The 23738-nt window shown below is 43.4% G+C and overlaps 1 protein-coding gene across 1 annotated transcript; it reads right to left on the bottom strand.

The window, feature by feature from the left end:
• Positions 1-3511: 3511 nt before the first annotated feature.
• LOC121448113 (probable ATP-dependent RNA helicase DDX20) lies at positions 3512-12216 on the bottom strand. The gene is made up of 11 exons (XM_041651833.1): positions 11905-12216; positions 11468-11562; positions 9276-9444; positions 8591-8705; positions 8333-8475; positions 8059-8197; positions 7915-7973; positions 6279-6361; positions 5855-5960; positions 5648-5749; positions 3512-4975 (listed from the first exon to the last, which is right to left on the bottom strand). Exons 1-11 carry the CDS (start codon positions 12203-12205, stop codon positions 3810-3812), a joined length of 2478 nt encoding a protein of 825 aa, XP_041507767.1. The 5' UTR covers positions 12206-12216; the 3' UTR covers positions 3512-3809.
• Positions 12217-23738: the final 11522 nt, after the last annotated feature.

The raw sequence follows: 23738 nt of genomic DNA, 5'->3' as shown, positions 1-23738 counted from the left end.
TGCCACAAGCCTTGGAGTGGGGCAGTTTCTTTTAAAACCAGTTCTTTCTATTCCAAAACCCAGCCTTCCATCAGGAAGCTTTCTATCCTGCTAGTGCAATGACATAATCTTACGGGTAAAGGCCTTGTCTAACCTGCCCTGTCTCCTTCTTCATAAGCAATTCCACTGCTTCCCGGAGCTTGCCTGTCTACATGCACTAGGCAGGTTCTGTTTTAACAGTGGATCACTGGATTGAATTTGTCTATCGCTCTCTTAAGGGCCAATTACTAAACAAAAATCTGTCTTTATACATCAACATTGGTTCTACTGAGGCCTCCTCTGATATCTGCTCCACCGAGACCAAGGTCTGAAACAAACCACATACGTGCGTGACACACACACACTCAACAGTAAATGTTATAGAGAATAAAAGTCTCGACAGGCAAGAGGAGCACAGCTAGGTTTGTCACATACTGTGACTTCACATCTGTCACTTTTTACTTCTTCCTTTCAGTTCCTTTCTTGACTTTAAAGGGGGTGTGGGCAGGATTAAGTACCCCTTAAGATCTAACCTTAACAATTCTGTTCGTGTGAGAGAAACATTTTCATGGTCTGACATGCAGCAGCACAAATTTAAATCCTTCTCATTCTCCAAAACCACCAGATCCCAACCACTGAAAACAGTGAAAGAAAGGGGAAGCATACACAGTATGTTCTCAAGTCCAGGTCAAGTACGGAATTCACTGTCAGCACTGCTGCTCACATCCTTTCTACCCACTAGGTGTCACTAAAGACCCACAGCTCAAATAATCCTGACGAAAACTGCAAAGTACCTGCACTCCAACTCTGCCTGCATTCAGTTTTCTTTTTCATTACTAAACAGTGTGTGACGCCTTTGCGGGTTTGATGCTGAGCTTTGATTCCCAGATTTACAACGTAAAAGGAGAGAACTGACTCCTGGTATCTTCTGACCTCCACCCGGGTACCATGACATGCAGGAGTACACACACACACAAAAATGTAATAAAATTGTTTTCTCACTATGTAGTTCTGTTAGACCAGGCTGGCCTCGAACTCAGAGACCCACCTGCACCTGCATCCTGAGTGTTGGGATTAAAGGTGTGTCCAAGTATGCCCAGCTCCTAATAAAACTTTTAAAGCACTAAATGTCAAGTCGTACATATACACTTGTTCAAAAGATACAAAACAAACAAACGCATTCTGCCTTAAGACAAGATCTTTGTGATGGGCATGTCAACAATAGCCATGAAAAAATGTAAATTATTTTACATTTCAAGGGAAATGGGAAAAGCCCTCAAAAATTTCTGTTCTGAATCATTCCTTCTCTTCGTCATGACCCACAGTACAATCATTCTTCAATTACTTTGATGTTCTGGGACTGAAATTTACCTTAAAGACACATGCTCTTATAAATAAAGAAGTAATTTGCATTCTTAGAATTATCCAAAGCGAAGGGTTGGAGAGATGGCTCAGTGGTTAAAAGCACAAGACCGAAGTTTTGTTCCCAGCTGTTGACAGGTTTCTGTCTCACCTGGTCCCGCAGCCATTCAGTCACACAGAAACATACAGAGGTCTACATTAATCATAAACTTGTTGGCCTATTAGCTCAGGCTTCTTATTAACTAATTCTTACATCTTAAATTAGCCCATTATTCTTGTCTATATTAGCCACGTGTCATGGTACCTTTTATTAGCGAGGCATTCTCATCTTGCTCCCTGTGTCTGGCTTCCTCTGTCACAACTGCAGACTCTTTCTTCTTCCCAAAGCCCTCTTGTTCTCACCACCCCATCTATACCTCCTGCCTGGCTACTGGCCAATCAGCATTTTATTAAAATAATACAAGTGACAGGATAAAAGACCACTGCCCCCCCCCCCCCACCACACACAGCAAGCCACGCACAGGGGGTGGCAGATGTCCTTCCACTTTCACCTCTGCACTACCACTACCTGTAATGGAAACAGCTCCAACTTCCCCAGTTCCAGCCCATGGATACAAAGTCCTTCAGCGCCTCATGAAGATGCATATGCTCGCTTTCAAAGTGCCCCAAGTTTCTCAAGTTTTAATTCATATACTTGCTATTGGATTTGGGAGTGTTTTTGTTTTGTTTTGTTTTCCATCAGCTCTCTCTCCACCCTGTGAAGCTTGACTCGGGCATTCAGTGTTCAACATTTACAGAGACCCTAAGGAAACCTGCTCTGGATGACGTAAGAATGCATATGAATCCTGACTAACTAAAGGAATTCTGTATCCAAAAAAAAAAAAGGAAACACAAAACAAACCTGGAGAGAATACAATTAATTTCAAGACTAATGGGTAGCCTCATCCCTAATTAAGATGCAGCAGTATTCTAATTAATCCCCTAGCAATGACAAACAATGAAGTTGGCTCTGTTGTGGCGGGGGAGGGTAGAAAGAGGTGAGTTCAATTACATAGTACTGACAGGATCTTATTTAAGTGTGTAATTAAAATCTCTACAACTTAGTAATATGTTAAACCTAACCTAGTTTTGCTAAATTATTTCATCTAACTTCACAATACATGTATAGTATTGATTTTTCGGTATATGACTGACCATGCCAAATCACAGAAATCCAAGCTAAACGCTTTAAGACTAAATGCTAGGGACGTTTCACATGAAATGACAATGGCTGTGTGTTTGCTGACAACATTAGAATAAAGGGTCTACACTGCTAAGTATGTACACAGAGAAGAACTTTGCTATTTTAAAGTAATTTCTCAATACATAAGGGATTCTATCACCTAAATCCAGTTCACAAGATCCCCGACCCCAAAGTTTAGTGATAAAAAGAATGCTTAGCCTCTAAGTGCTATAACTTTCCTAATCATAACTTAGAGAGCTCGGAAAAATGATAGCTCCTCTTAGATCCTAGCATTCAAGGAAAAAAATTCTTTGGCGCAGATTAAGAAGAATAGAACATAGTATGGAAAGAGTCAGAACAGAATGGACTTGTCTTCTATCACACACTGAGCACTAAGAGCTAGGCCTTTCCATTAGCCTACCCGCAGAACTAGTAGGTCCCATCTATGCAACTCACAGCAAGTCTCAACCTGGGCTGCGTAAATGCACTTAAGAGGGCCTACGAGTCCTTTGCAATTTCGTTCACAATCCCACTTACGGAATGAGAAATTTTCCTGGGTCAGCCTATCCATGGCTTCTAAGAGATTCATTTAGAACCCAAGAAGCACTGAGGATAAGCTGCCCCGTGAGCAGAAGGTAGCCACAGATGACACTGCCCTACTTAACACAGTGAGATGTGGGCAGCCTTCAGCTTCTTCAGGAGGATGAACAGAAAAGCATCCACAACATTGACCTAAATCTGTTTTCACAGCTAGCGGAAGCTACCACGGGAAGCAGAGGGCACTGAAAGATTCCTTCCTGCCTAAACCTCAAAGATCTACATGATCAGATTCCCATGAGAATACAGTAATACAGAAATGTAGTGCAATCCTTTTGTAAGGAACTCCACAGAAAAACATTATATTCAAATTTTAACTATTTTTATTTAAGGAGTGCCATATACATCACCTTTTAAAAGGTTTCTTTTGGGAACAGCCTACATGAAGTGGCACCTTGGAGGTTTATGGATCCAAGTTCTAAAAATTCTCTTGCAAATCTGATGAAATTGGAAAAAAAAGAATATTCCTGGACCAAGTCAAAATAATCTGAAAAATAGCTGTGCCCCAGTAGAAAGCCTCAAAGTCCTCTCAGTTCCTCCAAAATGCCACCATCCCCCACTTACTCCAGGTGAAGAGTGCACATCCATTACTGCTGACAGTCTATGGTCATCACTGGTTACTGCGCATCATTTCTTGGAGATACACTGTATTCATCTGGTAGGCAGCCATCCAACTGGGATGTCTCTGAGCATTCCAATAGTACGAGTGGGAAGCAACAGCATAATATTCTTGCCACGCCCTGTAATATGCCCTCCAGTACTCCTCATAATCCTGGTAGGTATCGGAGAAACTCGCATCTGTTTCCCTCTGACAGTCATACCAAGCCTCCTCCTGGGGTTCTGTCTGGGCTCGGTAAGAGGAGCGCCGTGGTGGATTTCTCCGACTCTGCTTAGATCCCTGGCTAGCTCCTTCTTTATGCCTTGCTTTCACTGGGGTTTCAGGAGACTCCTGACACTCCACTTGACTTGGGGCATCATTTCCACTCACAACCTGTTCCAAAGGGAGCGGTCCGCCCACAGGTGTACATTCGGAGTCTTTCAACTGAGTGTCAGAAGAGCCTTCCAAATATGACTTAGTGCCCTTGCTCTGGGAAGAAGTCCTTGAGCTGCAAGAATCGCTCTCACTCTCTGAGTCCCCAGACTGGCTACTACTCGCCAGTATCTGTGTTCTATCTTCAGAGATGCGATTTCGCACAAAACCATTGTGAGGATTCACAGTCTGAGCCCCAGGCCCCGTGTAGTGCCGGATAATTTCCACAGGCTTCTCTAACCCCTCTTTAATGTAGTGCTCGTAATCCTCTACCAGTTCCGCAAAAGTCAAAGTACATGGCTGATGAACTTTGAAGGAAGAGAGACAAGGGATTTTGGGGAGGGGCCCAGATGAGGCTTCTTTGGCCTGCTGCTGGCTGCTACTAGAGAAGTCCTCAGCAGCAGTCTGATCAGAACTCTTCACTTGCTCTTCCGGTTGTGTGTTACAGCCCAACTCTTCCGGTGGAGCAGCCTTTTCTATGATCCCACACTCTGAGGGGCTTTTCACAGGAGGTTTCTGTTTGCTACTATGCTTTGATTTGGCTGAGAGTGTAGACACAGAAGTATTTCTAGGGGAAGGCATTTGGTTACCAGGAATTCTTTGAGTCTGGAAGGCTCTCTCTGGTTTCTGAACTTGCTTTTGGGGAGTCTGGGTAGGTAGACTTGGTACGCTGCGTGTATGCAGTGCAGCTTTGACCTCCACATCACAGTCCAAGCATTCTTCCATCAGGCCAGCAGGAATGGGGTCTATACAAGGAAGAATACATATTAAAATTCTCAGCCCAGGTATGGTGGTGCACACCTTTAATCCCAGCACCCCTGAGGATAGAGGCAGATGGATCTCTGTGAATTAGATGCCAGCCTGGTCTACACATCACAGATCAGGCCAGACAGGGCTACATAGTGAAGCACTGCCTCAAAAAATAAAACTGCAGAGCCTATAGCTTTGGGTCTAATACAGTAGTAGAATACTCCTCATGTCCCAAGTAGTTACTTTACTTACCTTCTCTACTTATCAGCTATTAACATTTTTACTTAACCTACATTTTAAAGTATGCCTAAATGTCCTAATCTACAAGAAACAAATTAAAAACAGCATGTACTCACAGGCCTGTGGTGAGAATTAAATGAATTAACATGCACACAGAAGACTATGTGCTATTATTTTTATAAGCCTACCATCACTACAACTGTAAAAACGTCAAAACTTTTGATTCACAAGGAAGCCAGGCATGGTGGTGCACGATTTTAACCCCAGGCACACAACTTTAATCCTAGCAATTCAGATGCAGAGGCAAGCAGTCCAACCTGGTCTACATAGTGAGTTTCAGGACAGAAAGAACTACAAAGAGACTCTGTCTCAAAATAAATTAACTAATTAAAAACAAACAAAAGAATGTCAAAAGGAAATGCACACACCTGGTAAAGGGAGAAGGTTGATGTTACATTTCTGGGCAATTTTCATCATCATGTTTTCTTCTTCCCCCCTAGAGCAGTAGGTCACTGTCAGTCCCAAGGTCCCTAAGAATATGGAGTAACATGGAAACTCATTTCCACAGAAGTAGCAGTCCAAAGACCTTTCATATCAGACTTTTTGTGAAAGCACTCAACTTCCTTTTTCCTTACCAAAGCGGCCAGCTCTGCCAATCCGATGCATGTATGTCTCCCAGTCTAACGGCACATCCAGATTTACTACCAGATTCACCTTCTCAGCATCAATCCCACGGGAAGTCTTGAAGACAATTGTTTGTAATAATTATAGCATGGCTACCAGTGTATGCTCTTCTGGTATAACCAAAAGTCAGATTTAAAACAGGCAAATATTTAGCATTGAGAGGAAAAAAATCTATTTCCAATGACTAAGTAGGCCTAAACCATTTCAAAAATAATTTTAAATCAAACATTAAAGTTATTTTTAAGAAAGTACTTTCCCCAGAACTGGAAAGATAATTTATATCTCTGGCACCTGCTAGATGTATGAAATAGGACAGCAATCTAATAACACCACACTCCAAGATGAACAATCAGCCAAAGCTAGCAGGAGCCTTACCAAATCTGTAGAAATGAGGACTCTGCAATGAAACTGCTTCAGTTTAGCCATAGCATCAAGGCGCTGGTTCTGGTTCATGTTACCTAGAGAGACCCAAAAAAATTCTTAACACCTAAGCATGTCAGGTATGACAGCACACAGCTGCCATCTGTCATCCTAGTACTCAGAGGTTGCGGAAAAAAGCCAGAGTTCAAGGCCAGCCTAGACTCCATAAGATCCCATTTCAAAAACAGCAACAAAAACTTAAGCTAAGATACATTAGCTTAAGTATCAAATCCACAATAAGCAAGGATCATAACTCTCAATCGTAATGTTTTAAAAGAAATAACCAAGTTAATTGTATCCTGTTTACAAATATGAGTGCTAAAATCTAAACTCAGTATTTTCAAAATATGCTTTAGGCAATCAATTTGAAATTCAAGAATCAATTTTAAATGGTGATATTACTAAGTCTAACAAATAGTTCTCAGGAAAAAAGTTCTTACCAACTGTTTACAAATCTTGTTTTAAGGGGGCTGGAGAGATGGCTCAGCGCTTAAGAGCACTGCCTGCTCTTCCAGAGGTCCCGAGTTCAATTCCCAGCAACCATATGGTGGCTCACAGTCAACTGTAATAAGATCTAGTGCCCTCTTCTGGCCTGCAGGCACACATGCAGACAGAACACTGTATACATAATGGATAAATAAATCTTTTTAAAAAAGGAAACAAATCTTGTTTTAAGAGTCTCTATATGCCTGTGTCTATGTGTCTGACTATATACAGTTGCATGTGCCTATACATTCAGAGTCCAGGAGAGGGCATCAGATACCTAGGAGCAAAAACACCCACCTGGTTTGATATGTGGGTGCTGGGGTCCAAAGTCCTGTGCAATCACTGAGTTCTTTCTACAGCCTACAAATCTGGTTTTCAATGTGACCCAGGGTTCAACTATCAGACTACTAAGAAATTAATCTCCCTAGTACCTCATACTGAGTATGTTCCAGCTAATAAGAATTACACTACATACAAAACTGAAGATAAAAATCAAAAATTTCTTTTAAGTCTTTCCTACTAATCCAGCAATTAACTCTGTGGATGAAGTGAGTGACTTCTGCCTTCCATCGCCCATTAAAGTCAATTCAACAGCTGGAGGTATAGCTCCAAAGGAGAGTACTTACCAGGCATATGAAAGGCCAAGGTAGGGCAGCAGAGAAGATAACTCAGCTAGTCTTAGCATGCTTTTCTATGACAGGGTCTTGCTATGCCACCCACACTGGTCTTAAGTTAACATAGTCAAATATGGCCTCAGGCCCATGACCTTTCCACTCCCGCCTCTAGAGTAAATGCAAAATCATACCCTGCTTAAATTTTAGCATTTTAATAATGGATTATTAAAGTATTTAAGAAAATTTAAGTATCTCTGATCACCGATTTTCTAAATTGTTACTACAGACCAAGTTATTCCTTTAAAAAAATTTAATTTAATTAAAAAAATTCCAGGAGACTGATTATCAAATTCCAATGAAGAATAAGCCCAAATTTCCTTTATTATGAGTGCAGTCTCGCACTCGTGAAACAATTCAAGAAGTGATCTTTTTCTCCCTTGATGTGGAAGGCTTCAAGGCAACACATTAAACAAAGACAAAGCTGGACTTGCCTGAAATGCATTCCGTAGGAAAACCTTTAGAAGAAAGGATATCAGCCAAATGCTGAGCTCTACAAAAGAAAAAGATTTACAACTTTCAACTATTGCCTCATGCCTATTCTTTGTTTTTTAAAATTCCCTGGATTAAGTTATTACCTGCTGTGCAAATTAGAAAACACCAAGGCTTGATTAAATGGGATTCTACTAAAAAGTTCCTGTAAATGCTGACTCTTTTCCTCAAAAATCTTATGAGCCAAAGGGTAAGAATTGACCACGTGGTAGTACTGCTTCAAACCTACAAAGAAGTCAAAAGTCCCCAGTTAAAACAAGCACATCTGGTGACTTCTAATGGCAACTATGATGCAGTCACAGTCAGACAAGGGAAGCCCCACAATGTCACAGACTAGCACTAACTGAAACCTATACATACCTATGAGGCTTGGATCACTGGGATTCAACCTTACAAATGTGGGATCTCTCATATACCTTGTCAAAGCATTAGCCAAAAATTCAGGATAAGTAGCAGATACTGCCAACATCTGTTTACTAGCAGGTAAAGAAGAGTAAATCCAACTGTAAAATACAAGAAAACATAGACAATGAAAACTATGCAGACAGCAAACACTACCTGGAAAAGTTAAAGACACATTTAGACACAACATTTTTATAATCAAGTTAGTTCTCTTACTTTATTTGCTCCTGGAAACTGCCTTCTTCTAAAAGCTTATCTGCTTCATCAAGAATAAAGAGACGGATACTGCCCGGATTCAGGTAGTCAAGTTCTATGAGCTGTTTAATTCTACCTATATGCCAGGAAAACAACAAAACCTGAAATATTCATGACATATCAAATCTGTTCAAACCTCAAGAATGCTTTACAGTATTTATCCACAGGTTACACTGAAGAATCTTCTCAGTGTGCATTCACATACTAACTCACAATCTTAGTACTCTTAAATTCTCATCCTGCCTGAATCCATTCTTTACCCCGCTCTCACTTCTCATTCCTAATAAATATGGAAAACGAACATCACTGTTATCAAGACTTGAATGCAAAGGCACTGAATTCTACATTGAGTGATTTATGAGCAAATCACCAGAGAAAACAACAAAAGTCTCAATCCATGACTTAGACAGGCTTCCTGAAAGTCATGTCATATGTCAGAAGCCTGTCCCACATATTCTCAAACACGCTTCAGGACGGAGATGAACAGATTCTGTTGATAATCTGGCCATGCGTCTCACTGGTCTAACGCTCTTCATTTCCAGTGAAAGTAATTATTGCCATCATCAAAGACTCCCATTTAACTATGGTCACAGTCAATGCTCCACTCCTCAAGAACTTCAGCTACAGACAGATATTAACAACTTACCAGGAGAGCCAACAGCAATATGACACTTTTTAAGTCTGGTTCTGTCTTGCGATAACGGGGTCCCTCCAATAAAGACGTGACATTCTAACCCTTCCATTTTTATTCCAATGGCTGTGATAACAGAATGTATCTGAACAGCAATTTCTCTTGTAGGAGCCAATATCAAAATCTAAAACAAATTGTAAAATATTACAAGCCAGAGGAACACACGAGTGATACATTCATTGCATGCTGTGCTACTTTTCATTTTAAAAGAGAAGCTTCAAGACCAAAAAAACAACAAAAAACCAGCAATCCATTTATTTACTCAATTAATTATTAAGAACCTACTGCATGGGAGAAAACATACAAGTTGTGAAAGAATTGCTCTCCTGGCACTCTTCATATAAACAAGAAACATATATTTGTAATAACAAGTAATAAAAAGTATTCTTTTAAAAAAATTCAAATAGTGCCAGGCAGTGGTAGCGCACACCTTTAATCCCAGCACTCGGGAGGCAGAGGTAGACTGATCTCTGTGAGTTCGAGGCCAGCCTGGTCTACAAGAGCTAATTCTAGGTCAGGTGCCAAAGCTACAGAGAAACCCTGTCTCAAATGAACCAAAAACAAAACAAAACAAAAAACCAAAAAAACAAAACCTAGGTTTAGAATTTGGTCTGCTGCCAAGTATTTCAAGTCAAAACTCTCAAATACACCCTAATCTACAAATAGACTAGCCACTGTCCTTAAGAAGTATATTCAATAACTCCTAGAATTTGGTGGATACAGAACTACAGAACTCAAAGAGGTTCCTAGATGACAAATACAAGGATTCTGGGTTTAAAAAAACAAAACAAAACAAAACAGCACTTTTAAAGATTCATCTTCATGGCAGCCACTTTTTTAAAAAATATTTATTTATTTATTTATTTATTTATTTATTATGTATACAGTGTTCTCAGTATTCTGTCTGCATGTATGCCTGCAGGCCAGAAGAGAGCACCAGATCTCATTACAGATGGTTGTGAGCCACTATGTGGTTGCTGGAATTGAACTCTGGACCTTTGGAAGAGCAGCCAGTGCTCTTAACCACTGAGCCATCTCTCCAGCCTGGCAGCCACTTCTTGAACTTGAAATAAAGTCAACCACAACTACTACACTCCAGAAGATGGTGGGAGGATCATATCCAATTGACTGTTTAATTCCCGGTGCCTAATGTAGTATTTATATGTAATACTGGCTGAACAAATCTTTTTGAAGAATGATCTCCCAAACCCAAATTTCCTACTAATTTGAGTAGGACAATCTTTTTTTGGTTTGGTTTTGTTTTTTGAAGCAGGGTTTCTCTGTAGCTTGGGAGCCTGTCCTGGAACTAGCTCTTGTAGACCAGGCTGGCCTCAAACTCACAGAGATCCGCCTGCCTCTGTCTCCCGAGTGCTGGGATTAAAGGTGTGCACCACCACCACCCGGCTGACCATAGGACAATCTTAAAACCAATCCAAAACAACCTAAAATTGGAAAATTGGGAGATCAATACACGCACACAAAAGACTTTAAGAACCACTGGGCAGGGGTAGGGGTGTGTCCTGGAGGCAAGCACACGGTGGCTCACCATTATCTATAATGGGATCTGGTGCCTTCCTCTGGCATGCAGGTGTACTTGCAGACAGAGCAATCATAACATTTTTAGAAAAGAAAGAAAAAAGAACCACCTGAAGCCTGGCGGTGATGGCATACACCTTTAATCCTAGGAACTGGGAGACAGAGACGGGCAAATCTCTTGTTAGTTCGAGGCCAACCTGTCTACACAGCAGGTTCTAGGTCAGCCAAGGCTACAAAGAGAAAACCTGTCTCAAAAAAAAAAAAAAAAGCACAACCACACAAAATTTGCCATAGCATATTAAATAAACCAAAACTTTTACCTTCTAGGTCTAACCCCAGTTTATCAAGTGAAAGTTTTTAATTGCGTAATGATTTTAGTTGACAAATGTTCAAGAAGTTATTATAGAAAATTCCAAGTTTAAAAAATTAATAATGATATTCTTGGCCACAACTCAACGATCTTATTACCATCTAGTTTACTTCTGTAATTTTCAAATGGTTGGTTTTCATTCATCAAACTCACCATCTGTGTGGAGTCAGTAGTTTTTCCTAAGTCTAGCTAGAGTCCACGTGCCTACCCACCCCCTCTGGATCCTCTGTATTAAACTCACCTGAGTACTATAGTTTTCAAGAATAAGGGAGTCTAGAGCAATGGTGGAGAATACACAAGTTTTCCCAGTGCCAGACTTGGCTTGAACAATTAAATCTGAGGAAGAAACAAAATACTTATCATTAGCTAGATTCACTGAAGAAACTAGAGATTAATATGAGATCAGAGAATGACCAGGCTCTCTCCTAAGACCACCTAGGTGTCACGAGTACTTTTAGTTGACTCTCAAACGCGCACATAGCGTGCTTGATCCCTGACTCAACCAGAGCCATTTCTCCAGCCCCTTGGTCCCCGAATCTCTCTACCGATGACCGTCTCCAACGTGGACTCGATGCTACAAAGTCTTAACCATCTTCAAACTCCATCGCGAGCCCAGAGCCTCGCCGAGCCCCGCCACGGCGCCTCCCCGGAGTTCTCCCGGCTGACCCCGGTCCTCACCGAGCCCGCAGCGCCCCAGCGGGATGGCCTTGAGTTGCACGGGAGACGGCCTCTCGAAGCCGGCCGCCCGCAGCCCATCCAGCACGGGCCGCGACAGCAACAACGACTCGAAATCCGCCGGCTCCGCCAGCACCACGTCCCCTGTACGCGTCCGCGGCCCGCCGATGTCGTGAGCGGTCCGCAAGCTCCACGGGGAGCTGGGGGTTGGCTCCGCAGCCGGGACCGGCACGGCCACACAATCCGCCGCCATAGCTGACTCCGCGGTTGCCAGGGCCGCCGGGGCTTCAAATGCCGCCGCCATGGTAGCCGCGCCTCCAGATCTCGCGATAGTTAGAGTTGAGGCGGGGCTCCTGGGAGCGAGAAGAGAAAAAACTTTATTGTCAGTATCCTGGAGAAGACACGGACACACTTGGCCTGGAAGTGGAGGGGACGAACGGAAGTCGGAGGCTGACGCTCTGGAGTGGAGTGGGGTGTGGGGGAAAATGTAGCCGGGGGAAGAGGCGGGAAGAGCGGAGGAAGATGAAGCTACCCGTGTTGCCGCCTGCGGCCTGCAGAGGGCGTCGCGTGCCCGCGGTGGGCACCGCCCGCCTCCCGCGACTCTGCTCCGGAATCGGGCCCCCACGGCGCGCTTTGTGACGCAGCCCTCGCGTCGGTCTCGGTCTCGGTCTCGGCTGAGCCGCGCGGGTCTCGTTCGCCCGTGGCCACGCCGAAGCCTTCGCTTTCTCACCCTTTCGCATTGCCCCTCAGTGCTCCCAGACAGCGCCCCCGAACCCAGCCAGACGGGGTTTACCACGCTAGGCAGCCCTGTCGCTTCGGCTCCCCAGCCCCCTAGCACAGTGCGGGCGCGGGACGGGAGCCTAACTGGACGGCCAGTTCCCAGGCTCTGCTTGAGAACTCTCTCGAAAGTCCTGGCCAACAGACGTCTCGGGTTCAGCGCATTTTTTGTGTGCCCTTGCTGATCTCGGGTGGGCAACTAGCACACCACTTCTCCTTCCTCTAGACCCGCCCACATGACACCTGTTTAAGAGGTCTTTCTTGAAATCGTGAGTCACCACCATCCTGTCTACTCCTGGCCTTTCCCATTATTCTTATCACTACCCCCCTTGTTTGACTTTTGGTTTGAGTAGCTTAGTTGGTTGGGTTTTGTTGTTGTTGTTGTTGTTGTTACTGTTGTTTTGTTTTGCTTTTAAGACAAAGTCTTCCTATGCAGCTCAGGCTGGCCTCAAAATCCTCCTGCCTCAGCTTCCCAGATACTGAGATATGACAGGTGTGTGCCACACCACACGTGGTCACTCTTCATGATACAACTACCCAAAATGTTTATTGTCTCCCTCACTTACCCTGAAGACGGGAACGAACCTATTCTGACTTGTTCTCTTTTGGCCTGGTAGGAAAAAAAAAAATCTGACACATTAAACAATATTACCTTCCTCTCTCGAAATGTTCACACAGACCTGCGCAGTTTTGTCTCCTAGCCAATTCTAAATCTCAAGTTGACAAGACTTATCACAAATCTCATTTGTCCTTAAGTTAATTCTGGTCTTGTTTCCCATACATGCATTGATGTCCCCACATCCCAATTGTGTAGAAATATCTTTGGCCAGGAAATTTCACTAGAAGAGGTTCGGAAGATGGATGCTGTCTGCTTACTAATTTACAAAACACAAAGCAAGAACCTACTATCCATAAGAAAGAAGAGGAACTAATAAGGGACTAAGGATCACAGTTAATAAGAAACCAATGTGGAATTAAAGATCGCAGGCTTCCTCTTAGTTGCCCACATCTTTCATCCATTAATCCACAAATTACAAATCTGAGAATTCCTTTTTTATTATTTGGTTTTTCAAGACAGGGTTTCTCTGTAGCTTTGGAGCCCATTTTAGAACTAGTTCTTATAGACCAGGCTGGCCTCGAACTCATAGAGATCCGCCTGCCTCTGCCTCCTGAGGAGGATTCTTTTTTGCTTTGCTCTCGCCCTCTTTCTAACATTTTACTGGCAGATAATGTCTCCAAATACCTCTTCCACTCCTTTTTAATTTATTTCTACTCTGGATCTTTTGGTTGTCCTAACTATTGCAGCCTTCCCTACTAGCTTCCCCGTCCAGAATCTTCTCTGTGCAGACCATGCACCCCACAGGCATCGAAATGGCTTCCTTTGTCTGCTTTTCTGTTTCCCAAGGGTTGAAACAGCAACTTTGCTTACAAACCCTTTATTATTTAAGCGCACTTCCAGTCAAGAGTGACTCATTCCTCACTTCTTCCTTCCTTTCCTAGTTTCTTCTCCTGTTCCTGTGACAAAATACTTGGACAAAAGCAACTTAAGGAAAAAGGGTTTTCTTTTGTTTTTCTGAACTGCAGTTCGAGATACAGTCCATTATGCTGGGAACCTCAAGGCAGAAGGAGCTTGAAGCAGCTGGCCAGGGTACATGGCGTTCAAGAAACAGGGAGCAATGAATGCTTGCTAGTGAGAAGCAACTTTCTCCACTTTATGCATGCCAGGAACCCTGCCCAGAGAATTGTAGTAATAGGAGAAGCTGGCTGCTTCCCGCCACCCGGCTATCTTTATACCCAAAATAATTACACGGAAACTGTATTCTTTTAAACACTGCCTGGCCCATTAGTTCCAGCCTCTTACTGGCTAGCTCTTACATATTGACCTAACCCATTTCTAATATCCCTGTAACACCACAAGGTGTCTTACCAGGGAGGATCTTAACCTGCGTCTGTGTCCGGTAGAAGAATCATGGCGACTCCTTGACTCAGCTTCTTTATCCCAGCATTCTGTTCTGTTTACTCCGCCTACCTAATTTTATGTCCTATTAAAGGGCCAAGGCAGTCTCTTTATTTAACCAATGAAATTAACACAAGCCAGAAGACTCTCCCCCATCATTTCCCCTTTTTCTGTTTAAACAAAAAAGAAAGGCTTTCATTTTAACATAGTAAGATTACATATAACAAAACAGTTATCAAGCAAGAATTACAGTTACAATATTTATATCTATTTTATCTTTTATCATAACTAAGGAAAACTATAACTAACTGTTCTTCAACTCCATCAAAGACTCCAGAAGGATATAATATTACCTAAGCAAACAAGAAATCCAAAGCTCTAGAAATGACAGAGACATCTCGCTGCCTGTACAGTCACCCAAAGTTCCTCTGTACCGTTGGGGCATCCATCTTTAGCCTTCAGGCCCATAGTATCCAGCAGACATTTCCATGAAGCAGGAAATTTTAAAGACAGTTCAGTCACTATCTGCTGTGTCCTGCAGAATGTCTCGCAGACTCTTTCATGAGTCATGAACCCCAAAAGACCGTCTCACGTTTAGGCAAGTTTAGCAGTCCTCTCTCTGCGGGTTCTCTGTGTCCATTTTATGCAACAGTCCAGGCAAGAGCAGTTTCTTGCCCAAATGGCTATCAAACTCCATAACGATCCTCTTCGATGCCCATCTTCCTCTTGAAGTAGATTGGTGCCGCCAGGAGCAGACATGTCTCATTGTCATGAAAAGTCCTAAGTTATTAAAATATTTTAAATGCCATATTCTGCAGCCTTTGAGAGATATGAAGAATGCCTATCTGAAATATATCTCTATATATCTAGAAAATCTAACATGACTACAAGCTTTACTATCATCGATGATTATCCATTAGCAACCTATATTTCCTAATTATACATTACATTTTAAATGAACTACACAATCACAATACCTTAATCAATATCAGAAATACATATACATATAACAAAATTGACCTTAAAATCCATACCAATGTAAATTATTTATATCTATATCATATCCCCCTTTAAATGTAAAAGAACATTTATAAACAATATTTTGGGGACATGGGCGCAGTTTTTTCTCTCCAAACTGGGTGGCGGGACACAGCCCCGCTGCTCCTATTTCAACAGAGAATGGTCCCACCCACAGTAAGATGGGTCTTCCCACAGCAATTCACCTAAAGGGTCATCACCCAGGGCTCAAAGGCACACCCTCAGGTCATCCCAGATCCTGTCAAGATGACAGCTAATACTGATCATTACATGTCCTTTCCTTTTTTGAGATGTTTGCCTGTTCATGTTCATACCATGTAAGCCCATATTTCTACATGGTGTGACAGCCAAGTTCTCTGGCCATGGTGGATATCCCAAGCAGTCACGTCTCCTGCCAGACAGGCCGTCACTACCTAACAAAAGGTCAGGATGTGGTTTTGCTTCTTTCTCTGTAATTTGGAGGATGCCTGATAGAGATGTTAATTCAAGCCTACGTGACAGCTAGCATACACAGCAGACAGAGCAGACAGGTAGTTGTGGACCTGAAGAAAAGCCATTCACCTGGTTACCTAGGAGACAGAATGCTAATGTATTTCCCCTAAGTTAAGTTTTGGTGTAAAGACAGTTTGGAGAATAAACAAGAGGAATTCTTCGGGATATCAAGAGGAATCGCTGAGAATCTCCCTCCCGATGAAACCTTATGAGTCGTGTCTTTAGTCCCGTCTCCTCACGCTAGTCCAGAGAAAGATAGTTTATGTTGGGGTCTGGTAGAGAAATAATTTATGGTCCAGGCTAGCACGGGATTCTGACAATATCATCATGAGAAACCAAAGCTTTTCTAAAGTAGGTGGAAAGATAAAGAAAATGTGGGGTTTACAGTGGGATAGTAAGCAACCTTATTATAAAGGAAGACAGACACTACAAAATGGAAGAACCTTAAGGACCTTATGCCAAGTGAAGAAGTCAATCAGAGAAGGACAACTACCGTATTCTTCCATTATGTGAGCCGGCGGAGTGAATCCAACTCACAGATGTAGAAAATAGAATGGTTGTTAGCCAGAGTAGGGAGATGAGCAAGAGAGAGCTGTTATTTAGTAGATGTAGAGTTTGGGATTTGGGGGACAAACAAGTGTGGGAGACCCTGTTTCACATCAACATAACTCCACTTAACACTTGAACTGTACACAGAAAAAGCACCAAGATACTAAACTTGGTAAGTGTACTGACCACAAGGTTTTATTTTTTTTAAATATTTATTTATTTTTTATGTATACAATATTCTGTCTGCAGGCCAGAAGAGGGCACCAGACCTCATTACAGATGGTTGTGAGCCACCATGTGGTTGCTGGGATTTGAACTCAGGACCTTTGGAAGAACAAGCAATGCTCTTAACCGCTGAGCCATCTCTCCAGCCCCACCACAAGGTTTTAAAATCATAACTTTTAAAAAGTTTCTACCGCTATGGAAGATGGCTCCTCAGGTAAAGGTGCTTGCTTCCAAGCCTGACCACTTGAGTTCCAGCCATGGATCCACATGGTGGAGGAAGAGAACTGACTCCTGCAAGTTCTCTATGACCTCCACATGCATGCTGTCATGTGCACATACCCATACCATACACATGCATGCTGTCATGTGCACATACCCACACCATACACATGCATGCTGTCATGTGCACATACCCACACCATACACATGCATGCTGTCATGTGCACATACCCACACCATACACATGCATGCTGTCATGTGCACATACCCACACCATACACATGCATGCTGTCATGTGCACATACCCACACCATACACATGCATGCTGTCATGTGCACATACCCACACCATACACATGCATACTCAACTTTTTATTCTACCATTACAGAATATCCAGTATTCTGATTTTTAAATGTATAATGAAAAATAGCCAAAAGAATTCATACTATATTAATAAAGGCATTTGCCCTTATGAAATGGGAGGAGAGGATTCAAGTACTCACTTTGTCCATTTTAATATTTGTTAGGCATTTTCAGAAGACATTTTGAATGTAGTTTTTAAAAACAATAAAAAGGAGGTTAACTGGCATTAAATCAGTTAATGCAGCTGGATAAGGCAGTTTGTGCTGTTTAGTCCAGTGCTTGAGAAGCTGAGGCTGGGGGATCAGCACAAGTTTAAGGCCAACCTAGGGTACATAGTGAGTACCAGCCTGGGCCACAGAGTAAATACATGTCTGGAAACAATCACTGATAACGTCTTTAAAAGGATCACTGATTTTGTCTTCAGGTATTCTATCTGTGCTCTGTGCTTCAGGACTGCAATTCCAGAAATAAAAACAGGAAAAACAGGATCCTATAAACGTGGGCCTCAAAGTTCTTCTTGGATGCTCTCTAGATGAACAGAGAAGCAAAGCAAACAGAAGAGCGATAGCACTGCCTTTAATCTTGATGATGATGATGGAGGACGGTTGTGATAGTGAAGAATGAGATGAGTGTGGTGATGGTGACAATGGGGCTCAGTTCATATTCTTATGGGAAATCACATCACATGAGATGGATACTGCCTTCTCCATTTCACAGTTAAAGAAGGCAAGACACATAACCAGCTGCAATGCCTATGAAGCACAGCAGTATTATGGCAAAATATCCATGGAGGCGCAAGAGTGGCTCTCACATTGGTGGTAGCTAGCAGCACTCAACAGCAGCAAAATCACACCCCATGTTAGAAACCTAGCCCAGCTTCCTGGGACTAATGCGGTCATGGATCATAGACGAGAATCTGTTGCTACCACTTTGTTAGACCAGCCTAACTCCCAATTACATTTTAAATAGTATTCTTAAACTTGCAGGTAAGGGTAGCTACCACTCCTCATCAAAGAAGTTTCTCTTAGCCAGACAGTGGTGGCTCACACCTTTAATCCCCACACTCGAAAGGCAGAGGTAGGTGGATCTCTAAGTTCAAGGCCAGTGTGGTCTTGAGAGGGAATTCCAAGATGGTCAGAGCTACACAGAGAAATCCTGTCTCAAAAAAACAAAAGAGGGGGAGGAAGCTTCTCTTGGCAGCAAATGGAGTTTATGGTGGAAAACACAGCTGAACACAATGTAGAGATCAGTGGAAACCCATACAGCGCAGGTCCTGCATCTATGGCTTGGGGAACATCATGGAAGAGGAAACAAAAAGATCGTAAGAACCAGCATGTCAGGAAGTCTGCTCTGAAACAGTATCTTCTAGAAATGGGCTGCATAAACAAGACCAGACAATCCGCCAGTATCAACAGACATGCTAACACAGAACTGGGGCTATCTCATGGGTCCCATCCCTAGAAAAAGAACTGCTGAGAGAGGGAGAATTAGCCTCTTCCAGGGATGAGCCCCTTCACTGGGAATCCAACACAAAGTGGTCAGCCCTGAAGCCATATACTCACAAACAATAAAAACAGACTCAGCAACTTGTATTTAATGTATTTGTGCATATATGTGTGTGTGTGTGTATACACATGTGTGAGTGTCTAACAATAATAAAAAGAGGCTATCAATTTAAGAGTGGGAGGTGTGGAAGGAGCTTGAGGGAAGGGACTTGGGAGGGGCTAGAGGATAAAAAGGGAAGGGGAAGTGACATAATTCTATTTTAGTTAAAACTATTTTGTAAAAAGGGAGGTAGACAACTGAGATGACATCATTCCAAGTCCACATAACGATATCCGGGAGCCTCTTTCCTGAAGGCTCTTCCTAAGATTTACAGGAGCCCTGAAATTACCTCCTCAGCTACGGAAAGGAAGTGACTGGGTAGAACAGAACAGTCTGGGCCAAGGATGGCTTCCAGTAGAAGCAATGGACTTCAGAGGCCTGTGCCCAGTGATGGCTCATAGACAACCAAGAGCCGAGAGAAGTCCTCAGCAGCCAGGTAAAACATGCCCAGCCCTCCAGTAGTCTCGGGAATGTCATCGGGGACGGAGGGAAGACTCCAAGCAGGCCTAAGGTTACTAGAACTGTAATAGATTTGTGACCAAGAGTGCTCAGAGTGAAAATCTTCACAGTGTGCTCCACTCAAGGAGTGGAAATCAGTGGGGAGACCAAAAGGTGACATTAGCAAAAAACTTTTAAGGTCGTTTGGGTCCAGTTTCAGATTCTGCTCCTTTTGGTTCCCTTTAACCCGCGTCCCAGACTTCACACTGGGAGCAGTCCCAGGCCTGCTCCTAGCTTCTTCCATTTGTTTACATTTCTGGGTCTCCCAGTAAATAAACTATCAGCCTCTCAAGGGATTCTGTCGCTTTAGGCTACCTATCCCAGCGCCAGGTTTGGTGGACCTAGGAACTACTGAACCGGTGGCACTTTGCTGCCGAAATCTCTCTGCTGGGCCTTGTACCCACAGCAGCGGTTCTGTAAACTCATGCCCACCCCTGTCAAAGAAGCTCACTTTCCCCCCTAAGAGACCACTTTTCCTAAAGAAAGTAACATTTTACACTTTGTAGGCATTCTGTTAGGACATTTGTTGTGTATGATGTTTTGCAGATACAAATATTGTGTAGTTCTGCTCTTGGGATCAAATTGTGTTACTTATAGCTAAATCCACAAAATATTTTCCCTCGGGGGTTGAACTTGCAGCAACCATCGTGTCTTAAATATGGACTGGGGTTGGGCGCTGTAAGACAGAGGACAAAGTCAAGTGATCATTTGATTAGCAGACGATTTGTGAGGGCAGTGATTTAGCATCCTTTGATGCCCAAGAGTAGTATCTCTGGGTCTTGAGGTAGATTGATTCCCAATTTTCTGAGAAAACTTCCATACTGCTTTCCAACGTGGCTGTACAAGTTTGCATTCCCAAGCCTTTAATTCCAGCACTTGTGAGGCAGAGACAGGCAGATCTTTGTGAAGTCGAGGCCAGCCTGGTCTAAAAGAGCTAGTTCCGGGACAGGCTCCAAAGCTACAGAGAAACCCTGTCTCGAAAAAAAAAAAGTTGGCCTTCCCAGCAGTGGAGGAGTGTTCCTCTTACTCCACATCCTTTCCAACATAGGCTGTCATTAGCATTTTTGATCTTAGCCATTCTCACAGGTGTAAGATGGTATCTCAGAGTTCTTTTGATTTGCATTTCCCTGATAGCTAAGGATGTTGAACAACTCTTTAAGTGTATGTCAGTCATTCGAAATTCTTCTGTTGAGAATTCTTTGTTTAAATCTGTAGCCCATTTTTGAATGGGATTATTTGGTATTTTGGTGTCTAGTTTCTTGAGTTCATTATATATTTTGGAGATCAGTCCTTTTCCCATGCTGAAGGCTGCTGTATTGTCTTATGGACTGTGTCCTTTGCCTCGGTGTCTGTGTTGCTGGTGCCTTCATCCAAGAACTGTTGGAAGCAGATGCAGAGATCCACAGTCAAGCACTGGGCCAAGCTCTGGGAGTCTAATTGAAGAGAGGGAGGAGGGGTTATAAGGCCTAGGGGAGTCAAGATCATCACAGAGAAACCCACAGAAACAGCTGACCTGAGCTTGGAGGAGCTCTCGGACTCTGGATCAACAGCTAGGAAGTAGACATGGGACCAGCATAGGCCCTCTGCATGTGTGTGACAGTTGTGTAGCTTGGTCTTCTGTAGGGCCCCTAGCCCTGGGACCAGGACCTGTTCCCTGGCACATGAGCTGGCTCTTTGAAACCTATTCCCTAAGGTGGGATGCCTTGCCCAGCCTTAATGCAAAGGGGAGGAGCCTGGTCCTGCCTCAATTTGATATATATCATGCTTTGTTGACTCCCATGGGAGGCCTTACTCATTCTGAATGGAGACAGAGAAGTGAATGGGGTGGTGGGGGGGGAGGAGTAGGAGGGAGGTGGTTAGAGGATGGGAGGAGAGGAGGGAAGGGAAACTGTGGTTGGCATGTAAAATAAATAAAAAGTAGAAGAAAACAATAGAAGTCACTGACCTCAAGCACAAAAAAGTGGCCTCTTTCAGTATAAAGCACAGAGTACTCTGGACGTCAAGGATATCCCGCTAATGCAGATGTGAAGAATTAGGAAAGACCTAGGGGTCAAAGTTAGGACTGATTGAAAATGAGACCCCAAGTTAGAAATTTAGTTCTCTGGGAAGTTCATTTTGCCCTAATGGAGAAGTCTGGGGTAAAAGTGACACAGTAGCTTAAGACCACAAGTTCACATGCTCCAGAGCTTCCATCCTGCTAACCAAATGGTTGCTCTAGCTCCAACCATCGTGTCTTCATTGCAGACATTAGGATGAAGGAAGTGTCAACACAGAAATAGGAAGAGCAGAGGTCATCACGCCAGGTGCCCCCTTGCATTGTTTGTTTTGTTTTATGATTATGATTGTTCTGTTTGCATGTGTGTGGATGTGCCTTGTGTGTCCATAGTCCTGGAACTGGAGTTACTGTGGTTGTGAACCACCATGGTGGTGCTGGGACTCGAATCTAGGGCCTTTGCAAGAACAAGTGCTTTTAACTGCTGAGCCATTTCTCTAGCCCCAGAAGCCCTCCTTTTAAAAAGAATGTTCTCAAAAAGCAGCTACACTCCTACATGGCATTTCACTAATCAGAACTTAACCCGCAGAGTCCTGCCTATCTTTAAGGAAATCTGGAAACTCTGTCTGTATGAATCGGTTCTTTCCCTTCATCTCGTGGGTCCTGGAAATTGGATTCAGATCATCAGCCTTGGCAGCAAGCACCTTTACTAACTGAGCCATCTTGCTGGGTCCATTGGAAGTATACTTATTCTTCTAAACAACAGATGCTCATTTAACTTGAACTACAGGCTACCAAAGGAGGTCTATTACTACAGAAGGAGGAGGGAATTACAGATGACACAATTAAAAGGCTTCCATATCTTCCCAGAGTTAGTGAAATATTAAAAAACTCTGGAGGCTGCATAGAAGTTGTTGCTCTTATCGCAGAAAGAGAAACCAGAGGCCTTAAGACGCAGAAGACCACAGCACATTTCTTTCTTTCTTTCTTTCTTTTTTTTTTTTGTGAATGGCTGTTTGCCTGCATGAGTGTCTGTGAAATAGTTTGTGTTCCTGGTGCCCAAGGAGCCAGAAAAGAGTGTCAGATACCCGGGAACTGGAGTCACAGATGACTGTGAGCTGTTGTGTGGGTTCTGGGAATCGAATCTGTCGGCATTTTAACCACTGAGCCATCTCTCCAGATGCCATAGCACATTCTAGAACTTCTTAGAATGAAAGTGGAGGGAGAGCGTTGGCTGCTTTTCTCATTGCTGTGGCAAAACCCCTGACAGAAGTGGCTTCCATGAGGAGAGATTTATCTGGTTCGTAAATTCGGCGGGTGCCACCCGTCGTGGCCCAGAAAGCATGCAGATGGAATGGCTGGAACAGGGCGGTCTGTGGCTTCAGGAGCTGTTGCTGCACGGTTTGTTCACACCTTGGCAAATCAGAAAGCAGACAGTAGGACCCAAAGGAGGACTGAGCCGTAATCCTCAAGGCCCACTCTCAGTGGCCTATATCCTTATCCAGGCTTCATGTCCTCCACCTCCCCAAAACTGCACCACACGCTGGGGACCAGAAACACATGAGCCTACTGAGGACATTTCCCAGTCAAACTCTAACAGAGTGAGCTTTGAGGAGGTAAGAGAGATAAGCTGGAGGCCAGGCTTCGTGACCCACAGAGACTTTCAAGAGCAATGGGAAACAGTCACTGCCCTCTGATAACTCCTCAGAAGAGAACCTGTTCAGGGTTCCAGAGCTCCTGAAGCCAACCAGAGCTCAGACTCCTACCTCTTCTGCCTGTCCTAAAAGAGCTGGCAGCCCAGCTGGGAAAAAGCCATCAAGTATGAGCTATGCAAGCAGCCCAAGCTGGTGTAACATCCTGAGCGGTACTGACATTTTTCAGGTCCTTCCTTGCTCAAAGTGGGGTTGTCATGTGGGAGTGAGAAATTCTGGGAAACTGAGGGAAACAGCTTTGGGGATTCAGAGAGCAACAGCTCTCTTTCTTCTCTGTTCTTCTCATCCTTACACCAAGTCAAAGTGCTTTAAAGGGTGCCTGAAACCCAGAGGAAAACTGCACGCTGGATGTCTTCCGTCCCCGAGCCCAGCACTCAGGGGGCAGTGTCAGTACCTGGAGCTGAAACTG

Source organism: Microtus oregoni, unplaced genomic scaffold (assembly GCF_018167655.1).
Source record: "Microtus oregoni isolate MIOR12 unplaced genomic scaffold, Mior012 000000F_ref0000247, whole genome shotgun sequence".
Taxonomy (NCBI): Eukaryota; Metazoa; Chordata; class Mammalia; order Rodentia; family Cricetidae; genus Microtus; species Microtus oregoni.
Note: the sequence above shows the minus strand (reverse complement) of the source record. Positions and strands in the feature narration are given on the sequence as shown.

Excerpts from the sequence above, each read along its gene's own strand:
- LOC121448113 (XM_041651833.1), bottom strand. The coding sequence starts at position 12,205 with ATGGCGGCGGCATTTGAAGCCCCGGCGGCCCTGGCAACCGCGGAGTCA. Across the intron at positions 8,198-8,332 it reads CAGTGATCCAAGCCTCATAG|GTTTGAAGCAGTACTACCAC; the intron begins GTATGTATAGGT and ends ACTTCTTTGTAG. Across the intron at positions 7,974-8,058 it reads TTTTCTAATTTGCACAGCAG|AGCTCAGCATTTGGCTGATA; the intron begins GTAATAACTTAA and ends TTTCTTTTGTAG.